This window comes from Lottia gigantea, assembly GCF_000327385.1.
Source record: "Lottia gigantea unplaced genomic scaffold LOTGIsca_176, whole genome shotgun sequence".
NCBI classification, from domain to species: Eukaryota; Metazoa; Mollusca; class Gastropoda; family Lottiidae; genus Lottia; species Lottia gigantea.
The window spans coordinates 1-26455 of NW_008708241.1; the positions used below are offsets into that span (position 1 = coordinate 1).

Consider the following 26455-nt stretch of genomic DNA (forward strand, 5'->3'; position numbering starts at 1 on the left):
CTCGTGGTTGACAAGTTGCCCAACCAATCCGGACCATGTTCCATTCCTTAGAATACCATATTCGCTATTTGTTGAATTCACAATATCGTATGTAAAATTTAAATACCGACTCATTGTATGAAGAATATTATAATAATTCTTTTCAAACGGATTGTCCGGGACTACGCCAATTATTATTTTCTTTCCGTTCAATTTGTAGCGTATGTTGGGAAATATTTTCTCACCAGTCGGCACTCCTTGAACTGATTCAAACATATTACCGTTCAGAGTCAGAATTCCTATACACCGACTGTTACTGGGAATCACTACTGCCACATTCGTTAAATTGGTCTGGAATCCTGATGTCATGAAAGAGCTACACCAGTTTGAAGGAAAGATAAGCCACTTAGATTTGGTATTAAGTAAGATTTCTGATGTCCCTGATGGTACCAAATCAAAACTGCTATTATCAAAAGAACATTTGGTTGCGATTAACCTTACAATGTTCATGAACTTGTATAAATGCTTTCTGTATATTAACAGAAGAAAATCGTTCTCTTCGCTTCTGGATAATGAGACAACTGTAAAAAGGATGTCTCCTGTTCGAGTTGTGATACCAGTTCAGAGGCTTGTTCATCGGAATCACTGTCGTGAACAATAACATTTTTTTTCCAGGACAACTGCTGTAAAAGGTATATAACGTCGGAGACTTGAAATGTGTTTACTTGTGTAATTGAATTACCTCCGGAAGAATATGTCCCTATACACACAATTAATAACATTGTAAATTTGAATGCAGCCATTTCCAAATCATTCACACTATCTTAACGTTAGTTATTCCTAGAATCGTTGCGTTGAAGATGATTTCTCAAGCTCCTATTAAGACTGTCCTAAATGAGATTTACCTTAATTCACCTCCCTTTTGCAAATTGCTTCAAAAACACAACGTACACAATGCAATGCTCATACGATATATACACAGGGTACACCAAACGTCATTTAAAACAGAGAAGTTCTAGTCCTCGTTGAACAATTACAATTATGACAATTCTATTATTGATGACAATATAAAAGAACAATATAACGGTATATAAGATGAATAGGTCAATATCCACAACTATTAGTCACTGTAAAAAAAAGGTGCTTAATACATCAATAGTAAAGCGAGATTAGACACTATGTCATTTGATATGATTCTCACTCTTTGCCTATATATTAGCAGAAAGTCGGAATTTTCACTCATTTTATTGAATCAAAACCATGACCTGACACATAATCAATAGAAATGCGTTTTATCAAAGTTCTAAAAACACAAAATACGTAACATTTGTTAATTATCTGAAATGTATATAATTGATTTTTGTGGCTCATAAAACACTAACCACAGGAAGGATGTATCCATCAGGAAAAAATAATACCCGTTTCCAGCCTGCTTCAGAACAGTCTAGTTAAAATGAGGCTAAACCAATGTTTCGATTTTTTATTAACTTTAATTTTTTATATAGCCACTTCAGTTAGGATCTAAAGACAGTCCTCTTGAACGTTTGTCAGAATTTTAATTGGACTCTGTTTGGAACATCTTAAAAAAGGCACATTACTTTATGAAGATTTTTCCCACGGAAGTTTTGATTACAGATTCGGACGATCATCTGTAGCATTAATATTCCCAAATTGGTATTGGGATTTTCAATATTTTATTTTATTGTAATGATTTCAAAATGAACTGCAGATCAATAAGTGGGAAGGCCTTCATCAGACTAGTGGTTAAAACCAAAGCAAACCTCTATTGTTAGCTGTCAACAAAGATAGTTCTATCAAGAATAGAATATTACATAATTGTAAAATTTTCTAGAGCTCATACAATGCTGTTGACACATGTGTCAGATTCCAAATCATAACGGCTAGTTTACGAAATAGGTTTACCTTTGTAAAATAGGCTTTTGGGTGTATCAGCAAAATAAACCAACTCACAGGATGGAGAGATTTGTCTAGGACTCCCGAAATGAGATTTATGGTATAATAAACTAACACTAATTTTATTGGTTGGGAATTTTCGTTTGTTGTTGTATTTTACCAAACAGTACACAAGGCTTATTGTATTTATAAAAGAAAACACAAAGCTTGTTAGATTTTACCAAACTTGCTGGATTTTACCAAACAGTACACAAAGCTGATTGTATTTATAAAAGAAAACACAAAGCTTGTTAGATTTAACCAAACTTGATGGATTTACCAAACAGTACACAAAGGTGATTGTATTTATAAAAAAAACCACAAAGCTTGTTGTATTTTACAACACAGTACACAAGGCTTGTTGTATTGTATCGTATCTATAAAAGAAAACACAAAGCTTGTTAGATTTTACCAAACTTGCTGGATTTTACCAAACAGTACACCAAGCTGATTGTAGAGAAAACACATCAACAACACATGCCATAATATCAATAAAAAAAAACATCACCGTATTGTACCTGAAGCCCGTCTATAGTGCCGCACATTTTCGATCACCAACGTTATGCCAGCTATGACCACACCACCAGCAAGTAAAACAAATACACCTTTGACATTATCCAAGAAAAGGGGTTTGACTGTTTGATCAATTACTCCACATTGAGATTGGCGATTATCTTGTGGTTTCATTATTTCATCAAGTAAACCACTATTCTCAATTTTATCTACAAAATCATCTATTTCCGTCTTCAAAAGAGAGCCTTTTGGGACTGCCATGGAGTATTCAATATTTGGAACATTAAATAGACGGTCATTAAATTCTAGTGAACAGTCTCCGTGAATTTTCATGCGTTCACCACCCTCCGAAGATACAAATGCATATTTCCCCTGAGAAACCCTTTTCATATGTAAGTTTATATCTGTTGATTGAATATCAGCATCCTTCTGTGTGCGACTTCTAAGTGATTTCCAAAACATTTGAACATCGTCATTTTTAGATGTGTTGAGAATAATAACTTCAGACGTACTGCCCAGAACACCAATCTGCCAGTCCGGTAAATCTAAGAGGTCTTGAATAGTTTCAAACGGTTTCACTTGTTTGGGCACAAGAGAGCGTAATAAGGTCGCAGTGTAAGTCGCTGCCAACACAACTCCAAACATCAACCAAAAAGCAAACAGAATCCGAGCAGAGGTTCCCTTTAGATGAAAATTACCTCCCTCCAGAAGTAGGGCAGCTAAAACAAATTCTACAGTATTGGCAACACGACTACAATTTTGATCATTGGACTCTTTATTAGAGATGAATATAAAAAACAAGGATACGCAGATAAAAGATACAATGGTGCAGATATAGACTTTTAATTGTAAAGGTCGAGTTAAGAGAAACCACGAATCACCCACCAGTAACTCTTTCTTGTACAATATTCCAGGTTTTGACGCACCAAAAGAATGAATAAAATCTACTGCGTTGCGCCGATCTTCAGTAGTTGATAACGACGTAAGTCCCAGATCGATCTCGTGGTTGACAAGTTGCCCAACCAATCCGGACCATGTTTCATTCCTTAGAATACCATATTCGAAATTTGTTGAATTCACAATATCGTATGTAAAATTTAAATACCGACTCATTGTATGAAGAATATTATAATAATTCTTTTCAAACGGATTGTCCGGGACTACGCCAATTATTATTTTCTTTCCGTTCAATTTGTAGCGTATGTTGGGAAATATTTTCTCACCAGTCGGCACTCCTTGAACTGATTCAAACATATTACCGTTCAGAGTCAGAATTCTGTTACACTGACTGCTACCGGGAATAACTGCTGCTACGTTCGTTAAATTGGTCTGGAATCTTGTTGTCATGAAAGAGCTACACCAGTTTGAAGGAAAGATAAACCACTTAGACTTGGTATTAAGTAAGATTTCTGATGTCCCTGATGGTACCAAATCAGAACTGCTCTCAGAAAAAGAACATTTGGTTGCAATTAACCTTACAATGTTCATAAACTTGTATAAATGCTTTCTGTATATTAACAGAAGAAAATCGTTCTCTTCGCTTCTGGACACAGAGAGAACTGTAAACAGGATGTCGCCGAGTCGTTCGAGTTGGGATACCAGTTCAGAGGCTTGTTCATTGGAATCACTGTCGTGAACGATAACAATTTTTTTCCAGGACAACTGCTGTAAAAGGTATATAACGTCGGAGACTTTAAATGTATTTACTTGTGTAATTGAGTTACCTTCAGAAGAATATGTCCCTATACACAAAATAAATAACATTGTAAATTTGGATGCAGCCATTTCCAAATTATTTACATTATCCTAATGTCACTTATTCCAAGAATCGCTCATTAAAAAGGGTAAGTGTTCCGTTGAAGAAGATTGGTCAAGCTGCTATTTCGACTATGAGAACGACCGCCACTAGATTCATGTTGATCCACCTTATCCAATATTTTTCAAACTGGTATTTCAGGGACTCAAATTGCTTCAAAAACACAACGTATACAATGCAATGCTCATACGATATATACACAGGGTACACCAAACGTCATTTAAGTTAGAGAGGTTCTAGTCCTCGTTGAACAATTACAATTATGACAATTCTATTCTTGATGACAATATAAAACAACTGCATATCAGATGAACGGGTCAATATCTACATCTATTTGTCACTAATAAAAAAAAATATTTTCACTGATAAAAATAGTGCTCAATACATTAATTTTAGAGCGATATTAGTCATAATATCATTTGATATGATTCTCAATGTTTGCCCATATAATGGCAAAATTCTGAAGTCCACTTATTTCATCTGACACATAATAAATGAAAATATGTTTTTGTAAAAGTTCTAAAAACACAATATACGTGATATTTGTTAATTAATTTTTCAGTATTGTAAAGCCATGTTTTCGTGTGATTTCTGCGTTCGTCAATCATTTGAACTGGATATAATTGATTTTTGCGGCTCAAGGCACACTGACCAAAGGAAGGATGTCTCTACCACGCCTGTTTCAGAACATCTCGAAAAAGAGACCTTACTTCATACTTCATAAGATTTTTCCCACATAAGTTATGATTACAGATTCAGACAATCATCTGCCAGCATTAATGTTTCCAAATTGATGTTTTTCATCGGTGATGATGCTTTTCATCGTTGATGTGTAATTTCAAGCTGTGGAAATGAAAATGTAGTCGTATATTGTTGTCCGTCGATCAATATTTCTTGTGGGCACGGTAGAGACTACAGTCTGCATCTGATTTTGATGAAACTTGGTGTGAGCATTGGAATTGATAACATTTCTGTCGAGTTCCAATTTGACGATTTTTTGATAAACCTATTTTGAGTTATTGCCCTTGACTTAGTAAAATCTCGTCAAAATTTGTTTGTTGGTAATATAGAAGTTACAATTTTCAGTCGATTTTGAAGTTCTCGTTCAAGATAGAATTTCATAATTTTTCGATGATTGGGTTATGAGTTATTACCCTTGACTAAGTCAAAATTGTACAATTTGTTCATGATCACAATCGAGACTACAGATTTCATCTTATTGAAAAGAAATTTGGTCTGATCATATATATTGATGAGAATTTGAAAAAATGTAATTCGACGAACGTTATTTTAGTTATTGCACTTGGCTTTAAACATGTCAAATTGTTCTTGTTCTTCTATTTGAATCTTTCCATTAACATTGATAAGGTATTAACATTGAGTAAGATATTAAATTCAAGTTTAAGTGATAGTAATGATTATTGTAACTCTTATAAAAGTTGAGAAACCAAAAGTTCATCATGTCAATCTTCACTGATTACTATAGTCGTGTTAACTGCTCAAATTAAAAACTGACAGATTCAGAAGAGGATTGGTGTATGTTTGATGCATTAAGATTATTCTGTTCAATGCGACATAAAACTATTAAATTGTCTCGTAGTTGAACTTACAGTCATAATATTTCATATTTGCACCTGCATGTGTGTTAAATGAAAATATTTTAATTATCTCCCTTCACAAGCGTAGCATTTTGAACATTGAGTGTATTTTCATCATCACCTTTAGCTAACAGTCGTTTTAACAGGTTTCAACATCTTAGGAAACTGCACCATATCATATTCAACAAATCCTGAGAGTTTCATGCCTCGCAAACTCTCAGAATGTTTTTCATAACTCATTAAAGTTTTGTATAGAAATTAAACAAAAATGCACATTTTTATAGCTGAATTATGGAGTCGTGGCACTCTCTGAAAGTAGGAACATTGGTTGCGGGTTAGAAAAAGTAATCTCCCTGTTGTGCTAAAAATGTCATTTTTAAGCACATTTGATAGCCACAGTTCATAGCCTAACAGAATGGAGAGGTTTCTACCCCCCGCACCCCCACTCTCTCTCTTGCAAATATTTGTAATTTATAATGAGCTAAAATTCATTTTATTGGTTGGGATTTTTGTTACATACAGGGAAGCTCTTGCAAGCCCTTAAGATCACATCTACTTTATCGCTGCACCAATTATCTAAGGGGTTTAATCGCGTAGGACAAAATAATGCTGTACTCTGAATCACCATTCCGATTGAGCATGTGTGTTAAAGGCAAGTTTTGCCTGTTTTTACGAACAATACAAATCTTTTACCAAACAATACACAACGCTTGTTGTATTTTACCAAACAGCTCACAAAGCTTAATGTATTACCAAACAGTACACAAGCGGGTTGTGCTTTACCAAACAGCACACAGTGATTGTTGTATTTTAGCAAACAGTAGGACAGTGCGAAAGCTTAAGCTATAGTGTACACTTTTCACGAAAAGCAAGACAGTTTTGTCTAAACAGTACACAAAGCTTGTTGTATTTCATCAAAAGTACACAAAGCGTGTTGTACTTTACCAAACAATACAAAAATTTGTTGTATTTAGACCAACTTGCTGTAGTTTATCAAACAGTACCCAAAGCGTGTTGTACTTTGCTAACGGTATACAAAGCTGATTGTAAAGTAAAACGCATCAACAAGTCAATATTTAAAAACAGCGTCACCGTATTGAACCTGAAGCACGTCTAAGGTGCAGCACCTTTTCGACCACCAACGTTATGCCAGCTACAACCACACCACCAGCAAGTAAAGCAAATACACCTTTGACATTATCCAAGAAAAGGGGTTTGACTCTTTGATCTATTACTCCACACTGAGATGGACGATTATCTTGTGGTTTCATCATTTCATCAAGTAAACCACTATTCTCAATTTTATCTACAAAATCATCTAATTCCGTCTTCAAAACAGATCCTTGAGGGACTGCCATGGAGTATTCAGTACTTGGAACATTGAATAGACGGTCATTAAATTTTAGTGAACAGTCTCCGTGGACTTTTATGATTGCACGACCGTCCAAAGTCAAAAACGCATACTTACCCTGGGAAACCCTTTTCATATGTACGTTTGTATCTGTTGATTGAATATTAGCATCCTTCTGAGTGCGACTATTAAGGGTTTTCCAAAACATTTTAACATCGTTATTTTCAGATGTGTTGAAAACAATAATTTCAGCCGTACCGCCCAGAACGCCAATCTGCCAGTCCGGTAAATCTAAGAGGCCTTTAATAGTTTCAAACGGTTCCTTTTGTTTAGGTACAAGTGACCGTAATAAGGTCGCAGTGTAAGTCGCTGCCAACACAACACCAAACATCAACCAAAAAGAAAACAGAATCCGAGCAGAGGTTCCCTTTAGATGAAAATTACCTCCTTCAAGAAGTAGGGCAGCTAAAACAAATTCTACTGTGTTGGCAATACGATTACCATGTTGATCATTGGACTCTCTGTTAGAGAGGAATATAAAAAACAAGGATACGCAGATAAAAGATATTATGGTGCAGAGATAGACTTTAAATTGTAAAGGTCGAGTTAAGAGAAACCACGAATCACCCACCAGTAACTCTCTCTTGTACAATATTCCAGGTTTTGACGTTCCAAAAGGGTTTATAAAATCTACTGCGTTGCGCCGATCTTCGATAGTTGATAACGACGTAAGTCCCAGATCGATCTCGTGGTTGACAAGTTGCCCAACCAATCCGGACCATGTTCCATTCCTTAGAATACCATATTCGCTATTTGTTGAATTCACAATATCGTATGTAAAATTTAAATACCGACTCATTGTATGAAGAATATTATAATAATTCTTTTCAAACGGATTGTCCGGGACTACGCCAATTATTATTTTCTTTCCGTTCAATTTGTAGCGTATGTTGGGAAATATTTTCTCATCAGTCGGCACTCCTTGAACTGATTCAAACATATTACCGTTCAGAGTCAGAATTCCTATACACCGACTGTTACTGGGAATCACTACTGCCACGTTCGTTAAATTGGTCTGGAACCTTGATGTCACGAAAGAGCTACACCAGCTTGAAGGAAAGATAAACCACTTAGATTTGGTATTAAGTAAGATTTCTGATGTCCCTGATGGTACCAAATCAAAACTGCTATTAGCAAAACTTATATAAATGCTTTCTGTATATTAACAGAAGAAAATCGTTCTCTTCGCTTCTGCATAATGAGACAACTGTAAAAAGGATGTCTCCGAGTTGTTCGAGTTGTGATACCAGTTCAGACGCTTGTTCATCGGAATCACTATCGTGAACAATCACAATTTTTTTCCAGGACAACTGCTGTAAAAAGTATATGACGTCGGAGACTTGAAATGTGTTTACTTGTGTCATCAAATTACTTTCGGAAGAATATGTCCCTATACACACAATTAATAACATTGCAAATTTGAATGTAGCCATTTGCAGATCATTCACATTATCCTAACGTCTGTTGTTCCTAGAATAGCTTATAAAAACAAGTGTTCCGCGAGAACGAACGTCAACTTCCTGGTATTGCGGAGACTCAAATTGTTTGAGAAACCTCATACAACAATACAGTGTTCACAGGATATACACTACATACACCATGGGTTTCTGTTCTTGGTGAGTAACTACAATTATGACAACTTCATTCTGGATGACAATATAAAAAAACAATATAGCTGCATATCGGATGAATGGGTCAATATTCATATCCATTAGTCACTATATCATTTGAATAACGGCTAATATTTATATGATTCTCAATGTTTGCCTCTATAATGGCATACATGCTGAATTTACACATATTTCATTGAATCAAAATACATAACATGACATATAATCAATGACAATGCCCTTTTATCAAAGCTCTAAAACCACAAAATAGGTTATTTTTTAGTTTTTTTCAAATGGTAAAGCCAACATGTTTTCGTGTGATTTCTGTGTTATATGAAATGTATATAATTGACTTTTGTGGCTCATAGCACACTGTCCATAGGAAGGATATCTACCACGCCTGTTTCAGAACATCTAAAAAAAAGGGGGACCTTAACTCATAAAGATTTTTCCCCAGAAGCTTATATTAATAATTAAATCTTTATCAGGGTGAATATTTGGCCTGGCCTTTTTACAATGTTGCCCTTCAACGGAACACAACATATATAATACAAAGGATACTAAAAACAACATAACTACAATCACAAAGCAGTAAAACTATTAACAGTATATATACAATTATCATTCATCTGATTATGTAGTTCTGTTTTTCAAAAATGAAAATAGTTGTTTTTTAAATTTTGCCAAAACATTGATTTTCTTTAAAGAGTTCCATAAACAAGGGCCTTTATTTTTCAAGCTATTCCTATATATTGATTTAATAGGTTTTGGAGTAAGGAATAATGATGGCAAATTCAGAAGATAATCAGTCAGCATTAATTTTCCCAAATTGATGTTTTTCAGTGGTGATGTGTAATTTCAACAAAGAATTTTTAATATTTTTTTCTTTTGTAATGATTTCAAAATGAACAGAAGAACAATGAGTGGAAAGGCCTTGATCGGACTGGTGTGTAAAACCAAAACATGCCTTAGTTGTTAGCAGTCGATATAGATAGTCCCATCGCCAATGGAATATTAGGCCACATTAAAAATTAATTGGTTATTTTTTTTTTTCAAAAATGTTTAAAAACGCGTAGCGATCTCCAAATTTCGCACAAAACCCCAAGCAGTTCGGAATTCTTTGCGCCATCTAACTTCCTAACATCTGAGGAGTTCTTAGTTCTTTCAATTTTGCAGCAACTGGCGGCATCTCTAATCGACCTGACGCACCAGCAACGGAAAACATTGCAGTTTCGACTAATTTCCGTCAGTTCATGTCATGTCGTCCACCCATCCTATTAGTTCCAGTGATCATCCAATTTCTCAGTTGCTAGTATTTCTGGAGCGTTTCGTAACTGTTCTGGTATGAACTTCGGGATGCGCTCGTACAATATTGACTAACTCTGGGCGAATTGGAAAATTACAACAGCGTACGTCAAGAGTGTACCAAAGACCTGAAATTATTGAAAATACCACCTCTATTGTGTACATTACTCTTGCTCAAGTAAAATCATTTTGCATAGGGGTAATTTAGAAGGTGACTCCGGTACTATGGTGAAGTGTAATAGAGAACAACCCACCGTTAAAAATGCACTGCTGTCTAATGAGAAGGGGCCATAAACATCAAAACCTAGAGACGGTGCTAGATACCTGGCTGTAAATAACTGGATCTGGAATTAAAACAGGTTGGGAATCACAAAAATAGCTCTCAACTCACACGGTAGTTAATCCTCCACCCACCCAAAGTGTTTTTCGCGGATGACGAATATGATCAAAATTCTTCTCAAAGTTTTTTTTTGCCCCATGGACAAACACTTTTGTGGGTCTTTTTCTGTCTTATTCTCAGACTGATAAACTTTTTGGATTTCAATCATCTGAAAGTAGTACTTACAATCGAGGAAGCTTCTAGTGGGAGATTTCAGGTATCAATTTTCATGGCGTATTCCAGTGGTTGTTTTAACTACAAATACAATTTACATGGGCACAAAGATTAAAGACGAGGTTTTAAAATTTGCGGAGCACTTTTCTATTAGGATTCATTACCGACTAAGTTTACTCCAACCCTACAGCCTTATAGAAAGTCTTAAGCCAATTAACATGTAATGTTTCATTTTTAACTATTCTTGTGAAAAATCTATGCGATATGCAGCAAGTATGTTCTAGTAACTTCACCGACTTCGATATCATGACGTCAATGGCAAAGATAAAAAATGAAATGAATGGAGTTTTACGTCCTACTTTGCACCATTTTTGCAACTTTGCTAATGACAGGTAACGCCATACTGCGTGCAATGAGGGAAATTTTGCCAGGACAGTGGCATTTGCCTACTCTATTTCGATTTCCAGCTATCGAGGGATCTTTAACGTTCACAGTCTGTGGCATACGGTTTATTGTTCCATTCGAACGACTAGACGCTTTTTCCATGTCAGTCTCGCTTATCTACATCGCCGACAGGGGGAAACCGGGTTGAAAAATCGGAAGATATTATCTCGGCCGGTATTAAACCCTGGACCTTCAGAGCACGCGTTTAACTCACCGCGGCTCTAGTCAGAATTTAAGAAAAAGGTATTTCATTGGAATCGGATGAATCAGTCGTTTAAATATAGGCAAAGAACGAAGTGCTGAATAAACAACGAGGTTTGTTGATTACCACAATAAACAACCGCTTTACGGAAATTCAACTAGATTTAAATTAGCGTGTAAAATTTACCTTTCTTTCTGTATAAATACCAAGTATGAATATCCAGAACAGCATGTTAAACACATAAATATTTGTCAAACCAGTCAATACCATTTGAGCTCGATTGGAATTTAAGGTGATAAAACCATAAAGCACAAGGCATGATACTGGAATGGAGGTTGCCAAAGTGCTAAAGAACAGATGTTGAAGGACAAGATTGGCTTTGGTGACAATGTCAAGTACACTTTCATATCGGAGTCGCACTTCTTCTAGCTTGCTGTAGAGTTCCAAAGGTTTCTCCTTTGGTGTTTGTTCATCTGTAGCTTTTGTCAAACCAACATCGTCACTTTTTGGTGTTGGCAATAATGATCGATCATGTGATGGGGTAATAAAAGCAATCTCCTTTCGCCCAACAATCTGAGTTTCTGCAGTTATAATTTTCAGTCTTTCTGTTAAATTGTTCATTTCTCCACAAACTATAGTTGGAATGGTAATGAAAAGGGTCATCAAAACAGAAATTATGCTCAGTACAGCGAATGATATGACGTTCAGTACAATATACATAATGATAGAGCTGCCGACTATATCTGTGGAAAATGGGTAAAACATATCACCAACACCATTCCAGACCTTATCTTTTAACAGACTTGTCGACAAACCTAATGACACCATTGGCGTACCAATAACATAAACCACAAGGCATATTTTGAGTAATCGACGCAGTACTCTCGTGTTAACGAATTCGTCATGCATCACTCTATACTCGTCCAATGCCGAGAGAAATGGTTTAAAATGGACGGAGATGGAGTAGCAGGTACTTGTAGCAAGATATGCATTTCCTATAATGTACATGAACATTCCCAGTGAAACGAGTAAAGAAGCTGTGTCCTGTGATCGTTGGATGACGAAACACTGTCTGATCACACCAAGCCAGTTCAGTACCGTAAAACAGAAGAAATATATCCAGTAGCCAAATTTCTTACCCTTACTTGATCCTTGAGGAAAGTACAAAAAGCTTAAATGTAAGATTCTTATAATTGATGTGTAAATTTCCGAAGCGGGAGTAAAATTCCTATCGCCGACATTAGGTACCATTGTCGCCGATTTTTGAACGCTACAAAAATCTGCTTACCAACTCGTAGAGATGCAATGGTACTCGGAATTTTATGCTCCGTACAATTCGTAGTTGAAAAACACAAGAATCAATTTTTCACTATTAAAAGTTAAGTTGACAATCCACAGTTGCTGATGTAAATGCTGAACAGTGTACTCATCGTAATTCGCCGATTAGGCTATCTGAAACCACCCACACAAGCACGGCCAGGATTCTGTTTTGACATATAAAATGATACTAAATAGTTCTTCGTTTTAAACATCATTTCTGAATAAAATAGTTAATTCCATTTCAATCATCATTTATTACTAAAGCAACACTATTTATTTTTATAGTTAATAGTATAATGTTATTCAATTGTTTAAATAATAATGGACGGATTCGGTTGTAGATATTGCTGCGTTATCATACTCAATTGTTTTATTTTGGATGTTTTCTCTTTTTTACATGAATACAAACCTCTCTTTAACTTTTTAGTATAAAAATTTCGCTTTTTGAAGGTCGAAGATGTTTGTTGTTGCTCAAAGTTGTAAAAACTATACACCAAATTCTGGAGAAATGTGTCACTTAAGGTATCTGTAAGGTCAAACTAAAAAAAACTAACTTTTCTACGGGTGGTCGGTCTGTTAGGAGGGGGTGGTTTTAAAAAAAAAGAGGCTTGCCCGGATTTCACCCCCTGTCATATTTTTTTTCATAGAGAAAGAATGACCTGGTAAATTTGGGTTCTTGCTCAGTCATCTCACTTGATGTTTCGTAGGAACGCTAATGATGCAAAAGCCACTGTGGACATTATACCAACGGAACAAACATTGTGAAGTCATATGAAATCTAGTCAGTATGCACAAGCTGTTATGAAATGTATTTTAAAATTGCAGTACAAGTAATCTCCCTTATTTTCTACGTCAAGGGAGATAACTTGTTCATAATTTTAAATATATTTTGGAAGTAGGTTACTGTGACTTCTATTATTGTTACTGGTCTTTTTCTTATCGAGCTTACCTCAGACGACTTTTGAAATTGGCAGGTGTCATGTATCCGAATTAATGTCCCCACATACAAATGCTAGAACAGCAACAAACACGGAATTTAACGTCAAACATTTAATGTCCAATTCCGCTATCAACAAATGGGTCTTGATTTTTTTCTAAAACTAGGTGTATCTGTTCATTTGTTCTTTGAAGGCATACTTCAAATCCGAAACCACCGTTATGTCCTAGAATTTTAATTAGCCGAAAGACAATATAAGAACACTTCATACAACTCTGTTCACAGGTTTGATTACAAGAGAATTTACATTGCTTACATGTTTATTTGTATTATTCATTATGCTGATGACCATTAGCGTTTATCTGCATATAATAATGCTTTTTATACGCCGACATGGAAATGTGGACGTATATTGCTGTCGCCCCTGTCCGTCAGTCCTTCCGTTCACATTTCTTTCTTATAGTTTTTAGATGATGATGAAACTTGGTATCCATGCATATATTGCTGAGATCTCGGTCAATTTAGAAATTGGAAATAATCGAATAAACGGTTTCAGCCTTGACTTAGTCAAAAAACGCGTCAAATTTAGACTGTAGACACGATAGAAACTACTGTTTTTATCCTATCTTGATGAAACTCGATTTGCATATATATATTGATAAGATCTTGGTTAAGTTTGAAATTAGTAATATTGGGATGAACAGTTTCACAGTTATTGCGCGTGTGTGTACATTGATGAGACGTTGTTCATGTTTGAATTTAATGAACTGTTTCATGTTTTTGCTTTGACTTATAGATGATTTTAAGATTATTTGAAACTTCATTAAGCCATAAAAGGTTTTATTTTTTTAATTTCTGACAGCTGGTAGTGGGCGATGTTACCTTGCCTGGCAAGCTATCTTTATGATAAGACAGACTAAAAATATCTAGTGTGCAAATATTTATTCTGACATGCCGAGATAATCTATCTGGATATTCCTTGCAAATTCTAGTGGTGTAACTTGCATACTTCGGATGGAAAAAATTATTTCGATTTAAGCACTTCTTTTGCAAGACAGCACGTTTCGGACTATGTACGGTCAACAACAAGTTATACTGAATACTCATCAATAAATTTTAATCACAACTAGTGAAATATACTCACTCGAGTTTTGAGTGTCAGTTTGCTTGGTTTATAGCAACCGGTAAGTCGACCTTTTTAAAATGCTCTGAAATGTGGAACTCCACAGTGGAGTTTTTAGGAAACATTAGGTGAGGGGACTAAGCAGGGGCCACAAAATGTTTCAGGGGGTTGGGGCGGCACAGGCTATTCTTTAACTATGTAAAATTATAAAAAAATGAAAGTGGGGTGGGGGGGCAAAGCGCCGGGCCAGCCTTTTTCTGTGGCGGTATTGGGGGGGGCATTCCCCCCTCCCCACTTAGACTCGCCACTGGGACTCAGTGCAAATTTCACAATACTTTATCCCCTATCCTCCCATTTTTACAAGGGTTTTTTTCATTTTTCCTGAATAAAATAAGACTTTTTACCAAAATCTATTGCAATTTTGTGTTGAGATACGATACTTTGTGACAAATCCTGGTTCGGAATTAGGACTAACCGCTCAAAATAAGGAAAATGAATCGAAAAGACAGAAGTTTAGAACGTTCTCGAAGGCGGGGAATACTCCCAGCAAGAAATTGGGTTGGCCCGGCTTTGGCTCTTATTCTAAAATTTCTTATCATTGCATAAAATAGAAAGGATTGCCTTTGAGCCCTCATTGACAAGTTTGTGGCAAGCTAAACATCGATAGACCTTGGGACTGTTTGTTGTAAATGTCGTTCATACTTTAGGCTCAAAGAGAAAATATATATTTGGAGCGCTACAAGAAAGAATGCCAGTAGTCTAGTATCCAACTGCCGCTCCCCTTCCCCCCTCCCCCCAAAAAATCTCCCCTGTTTATCATTTTAATTTTGGTATTTTTGTCTTGCTTTTCAGGTCAGGGTGCTCAATAGCGGTCTTTACTATTGAGTCAATACACCATGGTTGGGATACCATCCCTGTTGAGGTTAGTATATTACAGATGTACATTATAATGTTATAAAATTGCGCACTATACACATAAATATACGGTACATGTATAATGTATAAATGGTCATTATGATTTATCAAGTGTAAGCTTTGAAATAGCAGTTAACACATTTGAACAACATGTGAGAATGTTACTATATACGTGGAAGTGACAACAGTCTAATCTTCCATTGCTACCTTTGTGCTTACTTTTAGTTAACCAAACGATTATATAGGCACAGCTTTATGGAACAACAATCACTGGTTAAAGTTTTATGCAACGTTTCGACGTGTTTCCCCCGTCGTTTATTTTCATTCACCGTTATTATTAATGATATTTTTGGTATTTTCAGGGTTTCAAGTATAGTAGCTCGTCTTCAGCTACGGACAACATGGTTAGATATGGTGTACAACCAAGGTTTTTGGAGGTAGTTCACAAGGAACAAAATTTTCGCGTTTTCGGGTTGGGCTCGCGTGTAGTTTAGATGTGGCAGCCTGTGGGCTACCTTGTTAGGGCCACCTTGGTTGTACTCGGCTAAGCTGCCATATCATGTCCACCAAGCCTCTCTTGGAACTAATGGAGGTAAGTTATTATTTTTGTTTTTCATTTCATAATAGTCAGAAATGTGTTGACTCCTACCTAGTCTATGATTTATAACAGGTGTGCGAGTTTACTTTATATATAACCCTTTATCCGTTAGTTTAATATAGGATAGCTATATCCACAATCTGAAATGAATTGAAATTTTGCTCCAATGAATCTGATTGGTTGCAAATTAAATTAAGCACAATAATGGCATATATGCGTGCAGGATCAAGGGTTAGATAACCAAATGTTCATTGACCTTTTATAAATCAAGGTGAGCTTTCAGGAAAACTGGGTTTTGTTAAAAGAGGATTTTGACCTCAATCTACAGGGTTCGGGATTTATAATACGATTTATAATACATTACGATACCTGAAGATGGTTTCATTGTCTTGCGCAATGTAGAAAAATCCCGGTTTTCCTGACTCGCCTCAGCATAGGTAGAAATCAACATGTTTCACCTGATAAAACCTTCGCACTTTACACGCAATTATACAAAATAAGGGCTGCGATTTGAACAATGATCACGAAATGATTGCTTCAAGAAGTTAACAGATAGAAAAGGTTTAAGAGGTTCTATATATTTTATGTGTATTGGGGAAACGAAGTGTTTGCTGACTTCAATAATCGCGAAGGGTCTTGTGTGATAAAGCATGTAGTGATTATTGACCTCATAAAACACTTAGTTTTAGTGGAATTGCAGGAACTACAGACGTCTAATTGAAAATTGCAATGATTTAAAATGATTCAAGTGTCCCCGATACACATAATCAAATTTAGAAAACCTTCTTTACAACCACTTTAAAGTCAATAGTAGTGCTGAATTTTGTAGTATCACCATTTAAACATGCTCCCAGTATTATTAATTTTTATGCAATATGAATTCAAGTCAATAGGTCAAACTTTAATATTATTGAATGAGTGAAATAACTCGCAGAAAATAAATGCTACAAATTGTTTAATTGCTGGCTGTCAATTTTGAATTTTTATGTCATTCTCTATAATGCAAACTCCAGTTTGACAAATTCTTTGTGGGTGAAAAACCAAGCATTATACATGCAAATATACGGTATTTATATGATGAAAGAAATAATGTATGGTATATTTATAATTTTAGGTGTATACAGATAGAGCTTCACATTATAGAAATGAAGTGCTTATGGTGTGGCATAGAAGCTCCTCACGTAAGTTTCAAATTATTCATATTACATGTATAACCATTCAGTTAAAAAGATACTACCTTAGAATGAACATGAAATTTAACTTCTCAAACATTGCCAATAAGAGTATATGTTCATCATGTATATTCACTTACCTAGTGTCATAGATATGCATCATAACCCTTTTATAATTCCGTTAAACAACGTAAGTATTGAATAAAGCTCATAAGACAAGTTTCAAGATCCTGTTGATCGGGAAAAATACCAGTTTTGTTCACGAGCCCCTTGTTAATAATTAATTAAGTACTGAGCTAATTAAGTTTGGAATGCCGACGAATATTTTCGATTATGCAACACATAATTACACGGACATTCATGATTGGTTAAAACTCTTAATCATAAGCAACAGGGACTATCTGCCGACACTGTGTCATTCTTTTGAGAAACAAGCTGTATTTCAAAGACTGGTGACCTTATATAGTGATCTTTTCTCCTTACTTCAGTCCACCCAAATGTAGATGAGTATGAATAATGCTGGAAAGATCATGCGGTTCTACTAAGGACCAGCTGATAGAAAGGATCTTTGTGAACCTAAGTTGTGACCCTTAGGGTTGTTACTTTCTTAGCTTAATTTGATTAATCTGTTTCCAATCTGCAACTTGTTTTATCAACTTGGCATGTCTTTGAAGAGTCTTCCTTTTACGAAACGCCAAATTAGTATTGGGTGGTATTCACTTCTAATAATATCATTTTGTATGTATGAATTCAAAACAGTCTTATCAACTTATATATATGAAACAAACCTTTGGGGTGACTTTTTATGTGGAATCTGACGATCTTTTGATGACCGGTTTTTGAGGTATTGCCCTTGACTAAGGAAAAACGCGTCAAAATGTGTTTGTGAACACAATAGAGACTACTTCATCTGATTTAAATGAAATTTGGCGTGATCATTTATAATGATGAGATCTTGGTCAAGTTTAAAGTTGACGATCTTTCTATGAGCCGTTTTTGAGTTATTGCCCTTGACTTAGGAAAAACGCGTCAAAATTTGTTGTGAACACAATAGAGACTACAATTTTCATCCGATTTAAATTAAATTTAGTGTGATCATTTATACTGATGAGATCTTGGAAACGTTTAAATTTGATTTTTCGATTAACCGAATTGAGTAATTGCCCTTCGTAAAAACGCATCAAAATTTGTTAGCTTGTGAGGTGACTGTTAATGTCAGAATTTTATGAAATTTTGTGTGTTTGTTGAAATGAACAATATCTTGTACAAATTAGATTTTTTGTACGATTTGAGGCAGATTGGTGATGCCCTTGATATGCTATCTTACTAGGCAGCGACTTGTTACTTATCTATACAGCTCAAACTTGTTCTTTAAATAACGATAATCATGAAATTCAAAATTCTTAGCAAACATCTTTATTACAACCCAGAAACTCAAACCTGAAATATAAAAAAAAATCAACGTCAGCAAGGTGGACTCTCCGACGTTGCCACACCCAGCTGCAGGGTGAAATAAGGGTGATATTTTTGTTAGTGTGAAAAGGAATATGACATTGTATCACTATTCATATTGATAACATATTGTCACCCTGTCGATTCGCAACTTGGTATGCATTTATTAACATATTGGTCAAGTTCGAATTTGGTAGCATTTGAAAAGAAGGTTAATGCCCTTGATTTAGTAAAACGTATCAAACTTGGCTTGTAATCATGGCAGGGGTTACTGTTCCTATCTGAATTAGATGAACGTTAGTGTGATGAGATCGCAGCCAAGATTGAACTTAGTAATAATCGGATGAAAGGTTTTTGGGTAGTTTCCCTTGTCTAAATAAATTTGACTTGTAGACACAACAGAGGCTATAGTTTTAATCCGATCTTGATGAAACTGTTGTATGATATCTCGTTCAAGATCACATTTGGTAATGACTGAATGAACGGTCTGTTCGTCTTTGACTTTGAAAACGTTTCAACTTTGTCTTTTAGACATGGCCCTTACTACAGTTTGTATCTGAACATGATGAAATCACTTGTGCAAATATGTGTATAGATAATTTTTGATAATTTCACATACATATTAAATTAGGAAGGCAATTTATGTTTACACCAAAGAAACATTTCTTATGGAACTGACCTTATATTAATGAGGTCTTGGTCGAGTTTAATGATGCCAATAATTTTAGTTATTACCCTTGAAACCTTTGGTGTGAAAAATGATGGTAGCAACATTTATAAAATTTTGACGAAACTTGGTATGGCTATGACATCTCAGTCAAGTTCCAACTTGATACTATTTTTTTTTTATTTGGACTTATTCAAAGAGGGACTAAGTTATTAAAAATGGAAATAATTTATATGGTGATGAGAGCTTGCTCATGTTTAAATTTGATGATACATGTAATTTGTTTTTTAATGAAATGAATAGAGTTTTACGTCCTACTTTTCTGCGGGGGGGGGGGCTAATGGGCAACGCCATTCAGGGTGCAATTTTGCCAGGGCAGCGACATTTTACTGCATTTTTTTTAATTCCAACTGCCGAGGGATCATTAACGTGCAGTCTGTAACATACAGGGCCTCGGTTTATTGTCCCTGTTGCCAAGTCAGCTCAACTAACCTGCATCACTGACGGGGAAACCGGGTTGAAAGTCCGAAGATATTATCTCGACCTATAATTTAACTTATGAAATACCTTTAAAAATTCAAACATAAAAGCAGTTTAATTTTGATAATTTTATGAATTTTTGTTATTGCTTTTGATTTTAAAAGATAATGTGGAAGAACTCAGCATAAATAACTGACAGTAAATTGTTTAGATATTAATACTTTCAAAGTTTTTGCACTACAAATGTATAATGAAGAAAATTCGTTTTTTAGTCACTAAAGATTTTTCGGAATTATTTCTGACAGCTACCAGTGAGGTATGTTACCTTGCCGGACAGACTATCTTTTGAGACTGTCAACATTCTTAAATCATATGTATCTGCCAGATTCGGTTAATTGAAAATAGTTAAAAAAAAAGTGTGAACTATGTAAAATCTACAGTTTTGAATAACGTGGCTGAAGAATTTTACTGCTGTGTGGGTGATTGTTTATTGAAAGCTTGTTTAGAAATAGATCTGTAATGTGAAGATTTTTACTATCTGAACTTAAATCTTTTTTTCAGGTTAGAAAGGGTAAATCGTCTGGTAATTTACCTACCCGCAATAGCACTGCCACAATAGGAGTGATCTGGGTTCATGGCCTATATGAATCTACAGAGCCTCCTATTCACAGATGAAGAACAGAAGAAGTGGCGCGCGCCTACGATACAGATGAAGAGGAACAGATGAAGAACAGATGAAGAGGAACAGATGAAGACGTGGGGTGATTCCTCCACCCATTTTTAGTAAGTTGATCTTACTATTTTTGTCTTTATTGAAATTTATTCAATATTCTCAGGAAAGACTAAGGCTTTCAACCTTACCAAAAATACCTTAAAATATCTAAATGTTTAGCCGGTGTTCCCAAAATCCCAATTTGATGGCACAGTTTGTTGGTTAATCCAGATTTCTTATAAACACGATAGAAGTTACAGTTGAGTCCATCTTGATGAAACTTGGTATTATATGAATATTGAGATGATAGAATTTCTGGTTTCCAGTCCCGATAGAAACTACAGTTGTTATCCTCTCTGGGATTCTGTATACACCTGTATATTTATGTGAATAGACAATAAATAGGTGAATGTTTTTTTTAGTTGTTGCCCTTTATTTAGATAGAAGCTACAGTTTTAAGCTGATTTTGGTGTGTATGTGTAAATTGATGAGATCTTGGTCATGTTCAAGTTTAGTAACCATTAGAGGAAAGGGTATTGATCTTAGATAAATAGTTTTAGGTCATTGATCATGCGATAGAAGCTTCAGTTGTTATCCAATTATGTTGCAACTTAATATGCATAGGCATCTTCATGATCTCTTAGTTGAGTTTGAAATGGTCAATACCGACAGACAGTGGCATCAAATTGGGATCTTAAGAACACCTGCTTAACATTTAGATAATTTTTATACGCCCACATGAAATGGGGGGCGTATATTGCCGTCACCCATGTCCGTCGGTCCGTCCACAATTGCTCGTAAACACTCTACAAGACACAATTCTTGACGGGTTTTGACAAAACTTGGTATGAATATTTGTAATCATCCAAGGATGAACCCTATTGAAATCAGAAGAATCGAAAAATATTTAGTATGAGTTATTGCCCTTGATCTTGAAAACGCGTTAAATTTTTAGCTCGTAAACACTCTAGAAGGCACAATTCTTGACAGATTTTGACAAAACTTGGAGTGAGTGTTCGTTATCACCCAAGGATGAACTCTATTGAAATTCAGAAGAATCGAAAAATATTTAGTATGAGTTATTGCCCTGGTTCTTGAAAATGCTTTCAAATTTAGCTCTAAAACACTAAATGAAATGATTGTTGCTGGATTTTGACAATACTTGGTTTTCTCATTCAGTCCCGCACTGAAGATTGAATGTTTGCCTTCTAGCATGTCATGAGTTAAAAATTACACACGTTTTCAAGAACAAGGGCAATAACTCATACTCAATATTATTCAGTTTAGCCCTAAAGAGTTCAAAAGAAGTGTATGACTGAAGGTTGAATATTTCATACTGGTGATTGTTACTGTACTGCTAAATATTTTTATTCAAAAGCAAAGCTGCCAGTGGGCGTATATGACCTTGCCTGGCAAGCTATCATAGGTATTTTGGGTACGGTTGAAAGCCTGTATCTGTCCTGAGAATGTTAAATGTCTTTGAAGAATTTCTGAATTTGAGATTTTACAGCTTCGTTATTTTGATAATTTGCATTTGGAGATTGTCATTGAAGAATTTTAAAACAAATTCAGCAAGCTTACATATAATTAATAAACTTTATATTTTATTTACTCCAAAGCAACAATCACCCTTGAAAGTCATTGAGAATTATGGTATTGTTCACCTCTGTGATATCTTTTTCTGTTCCATTCAAGGCATTAGTAGCACTCAACCCAAGCTTCGGCTCACACTTTAACTATATGTCCAATTAAGAAATAATGAATAATGATCATTACATGTAGACCCTACAAAAGAATATGAGTGGGAACGAGGATATTTTTCAAATTGAAAATTTTGAATACAATTTTGCAGTCTTTATCACTGTGGTCTGTATTGCAGATATGGATAATTTGGATGTAATTGTTTTATATACACATAAAAATGTGGGCATTTATTGTCAGCTATGTTGTTTGTCAACAGAAAAGAAATATCAAATTTTGATGGCAAATGGTGCCATTTTGATAGAGTTTTTTGTTATTATAGCCCTTGACATAGTCAAAACATGTCACAATTAATGTTATAGTCGAGAAAATATATTGGTGCTCATTTGGGTCAGATTAAAAAACATACACATTATCAGTCTAAATTTGATACATTGATTTGTACCTTGATGGGCAAATTTGTCTTTGACTTGATATATTGCAACTCCTACATGCCTGATTGCAAGCTGGAGCTAATAAAGACGGCTAATGTTTTCATAACATGGTCAAGATTAGTCTACATTTTATAGGTTTTGAATTGTTTAGGTTCATCTCTCAAACATGCTTTTCATACATGGATAACAAATCAGGTCTACCAGCATCCGTTCTACCGGCTGGTCCTTGATCAAATCTTGGAATGTTAATCTTATCTAATCTTATTAATAATATCCTTATCTAGTTGCAGCTGGCTCAACTGTAATGATGGGGATATATGACTTATTCAAGGTTACCGGACTTTCACAAGTCACTCAAAGCTCCTTATTTGCTTTCGGTAACCTAGCAAATGACATTCCAACGCTCCATTGCATTGTGTAAAATGTCTTGATTGATTCACTCCATTAATGATTTGATTCGAGAAAAAAATTATATTCCTGAAACATAGTGAGATGTAACCAGAAACGGATAACTGTATCAAAAACTCAATCTTCTCTGACTCATCAATTATCAATATACAACACAATCACAGTGACAAGAGTAACATGCTAATGTATCAAAGGTTCACTAATATCTGACTCGTAAAAACTTGATAATTGATATTACAACCAAACACATTGACTGTAATGTTGTAAACAGTTGATAAATACAAAATAAGTGACACTGACTACTGTGTCAAAATATCTGTCTGAATTGTAAACACGTGATAAATATAGACTACTTGTTCACTGTTTGAATTGAAATAAAATTATTATTGTCATTTGTTTAAATTTCAGCCGTCAGCAGGAACTCGATAGCGGTTTTTACTATTGAGTTTGACATACACCACTTACAGTTAGATGATCAACTTGGCACGGTCAGTACACTTGTTAAAATTAATCTCATTTCCTATTTTGTGAGCTTTCTTATTTTTATTTAAGGGGATTGTTAAGAAGTTTTCTAGGTGTTTTGGGTCCATGATACAAAATTGATGTGCAAAATTTCAATTTTTTATCATCTGTAGTCCTTGCTAATCTACTGAAACTAACTGTTTATGGACTTATTTCCATAATTTGAATTCCTGTTTCTCTTCTTCCAGGGTTCCAAGAACAAAATAGCTGGTCTTTAGCTATAAAAGGACATTTAATTAGGGAGTTCAATTAGGTTATGGTGGAGCACAAATGTCCAAAAGGCAACTCTTGGAGCGAAGCTAGGTAAGAATAATAACGATAATTTCTTGTATATGATATAGCAAAATCAAATTGTAAATATAGCGAAGTTAAAAGGGACTGTAAAGAGGATTTCTAGCCTTTTTGTGTGTATTACTTACACCTTTCAAAATTTCAAGCTAGGTAATGCTAAGAAATGATTTCTGAGAAATGTATTTTCGTTTATTTTACAAACAATAATCTGTTGATTAAGATACGCAAATAAAAACATTTAAAGATTTAAGTAGACCTATGTAACTTATGTTAAAGTCGTTATGTGTTTGGTGAGTGTTGGAAAACGAATGTACGGATCTGGCAAAAAAAATCAAGCCGTTATAAGTCTCACTTTTAAAACAAGTTTAAACTACCTAATCAAACTTCTCAGATTTGTCAATTATGTTAGATTATTCATAATTTTAGGTGTAGACAGAGCTTCACAATACAGAAATAAAGTGCTTATGGAGTGGCACAGAAGCTCTAAAGGCAAGTGGGCATTGTTATTATTTGATCCATGATATTCTTACCGCACCATTTAGACTCCTAGTATCTTAAACCTAGCTATATGAATTTGTCCTTGATGGCGTAGCCCAGACGACACCAAGTCTGCTGGGCTATTGGGTGTTGTGGGTTCAAATCCTCTTCCATGGTTATAAAGTTATGATGCCAAAGTCAGTGATTCTGAGAGTCAGGCCGGTATCAACTTTCATTCGTCATCACCTACACTTTTGAAATGTCGTTTGGTGATAATAGAGATCAAAGGAGTTTTACAGTGGACAATATCTATGGAATCTACCAATCAAACCGGATAAGCCATTTTATCCAAATCTAAATGTTGTTAAACTGATCGATTTTTTTTGTGTTGTTTGTTTGACTGGTTGATTTAACAAAAATGATTTTTGTCTCTGATTTTTAGGTTAGAAAGGGTAAATCGTTTGGTAATTTACCTACCTGCAATAGCACTGCCACAATAGGAGTGTTCTGAGGTCATGGCCTGTATGATTCTGCAGACCTCCTATTCACAGATGAAGAGGAACAGATGAAGAACAGATGAAGAGGAACAGATGAAGAAGTAGGGCGATCTCTCCACCCATTTTTTGTAAGCTTATCATACATCTTAATTTTTTGAAATGATAATACCATAATTACATCATTAGCTGTGCAAATTGCTGAATTAGAAACCGTTTGAAAATCCAGTGGCATTCAGCATGCCCTGGATCAAAAGTGATGCCCAATTAACCCAAATAAAAAGAAATGTGTACTCAAATGCAACTTTAAATGGTATTACAATGTTTAGTTTTTTCTATATTTCTCTTTTAGCCGTCAGCGGGAACTCGATAGCGGTCTTTACTATTGGGTTTGACATACACCACTTACAGTTAGATGATCAACGTAGCACGGTCAGTACACATTTTAAAATTAGTCACATTTCCTATTTTGTGAGCTTTCTTATTTTTATTAAAGGGGATTATTATAAAGTTTTTTCAAGGTGTTTTGGGTCCATGATACAAAATTGATTTGCAACATTTCAACCAGTCCTTGCTACTCTACTGAAACTAACTGTTTATGGACTTATTTCCAATAATTAAAATTCCTGTTTCTTCTCTTCCAGGGTTCCAAGAACAAAATAGCCGGTCTTTAGCTATAAAAGGACATTTAATTAGGAAGGTCAATTGGGTTATGGTGGAGCATAAATGTCCAAAAGGCGACTCTTGGAGCGAAACTAGGTAAGAATAATTAAGATATTTTATTGGATATATATCAAAATCAAATTGTCAAGACAACGTCTGTAAATATAGCAAAGTTAGAAGGGACTGCAAAGAGGTTTTCTAGCCTTTCTAGCCTTTTTGTATATCTCCTTGAATTTTCGTTTGTTTTACCAACAATAATCTGTTAATTAAGACAACACAAAAAACATTTAAAAGATTTACGTAGAGCTATGTAACATATGTTAAAGTCGTTATGTGTTTGATTAGTGTTGGAAAAAAATAAAAAATAAAAATAAGGCCCTATTGAGTCCCACCTTTAAAACAAGTTTAAACTACCTAATTAGCAATTAGTACATTTTGTTTTTTGATAATGACAATTTCAATACATAAAAATTAACAAAATTTTAAAGAAAATTTATATACTAATCAAGTTTCTCAGATTTGTCCGTTATTTTAGATTATTTATAATTTTAGGTGTAAACAGACAGAGCTTCACAATACAGAAATAAAGTGCTTATGGAGTGGCACAGAAGCTTTAAAGGCAAGTGGACAGTATTATTGCTATTTTTATTTCACATAATGATTTTCTTACTGGATCATTTAGACTCTTAGTATCTGAAACCTAGC

At 34.9% G+C, this 26455-nt stretch overlaps 3 protein-coding genes across 3 annotated transcripts; 1 reads left to right on the forward strand and 2 right to left on the reverse strand.

Moving 5' to 3' along the window:
* Positions 1–2436: 2436 nt before the first annotated feature.
* LOTGIDRAFT_142192 (hypothetical protein) lies at positions 2437–3090 on the reverse strand (the record flags this gene model as incomplete). Its single annotated transcript, XM_009051956.1, has 1 exon — positions 2437–3090. One exon carries the CDS (start codon positions 3088–3090, stop codon positions 2437–2439), a length of 654 nt encoding a protein of 217 aa, XP_009050204.1.
* A 3857-nt stretch (positions 3091–6947) lies between these two features.
* LOTGIDRAFT_173932 (hypothetical protein) lies at positions 6948–12635 on the reverse strand (the record flags this gene model as incomplete). The annotated part of the gene is made up of 5 exons (XM_009051957.1): positions 6948–8374; positions 10262–10313; positions 10440–10529; positions 11571–12379; positions 12524–12635. 5 exons carry the CDS (start codon positions 12633–12635, stop codon positions 6948–6950), a joined length of 2490 nt encoding a protein of 829 aa, XP_009050205.1.
* A 2219-nt stretch (positions 12636–14854) lies between these two features.
* Positions 14855–20723, forward strand: LOTGIDRAFT_173933 (hypothetical protein; the record flags this gene model as incomplete). Its single annotated transcript, XM_009051958.1, has 6 exons — positions 14855–14892; positions 15617–15686; positions 16042–16116; positions 17392–17458; positions 20321–20364; positions 20610–20723. 6 exons carry the CDS (start codon positions 14855–14857, stop codon positions 20721–20723), a joined length of 408 nt encoding a protein of 135 aa, XP_009050206.1.
* Between the last annotated feature and the right edge of the window lie 5732 nt (positions 20724–26455).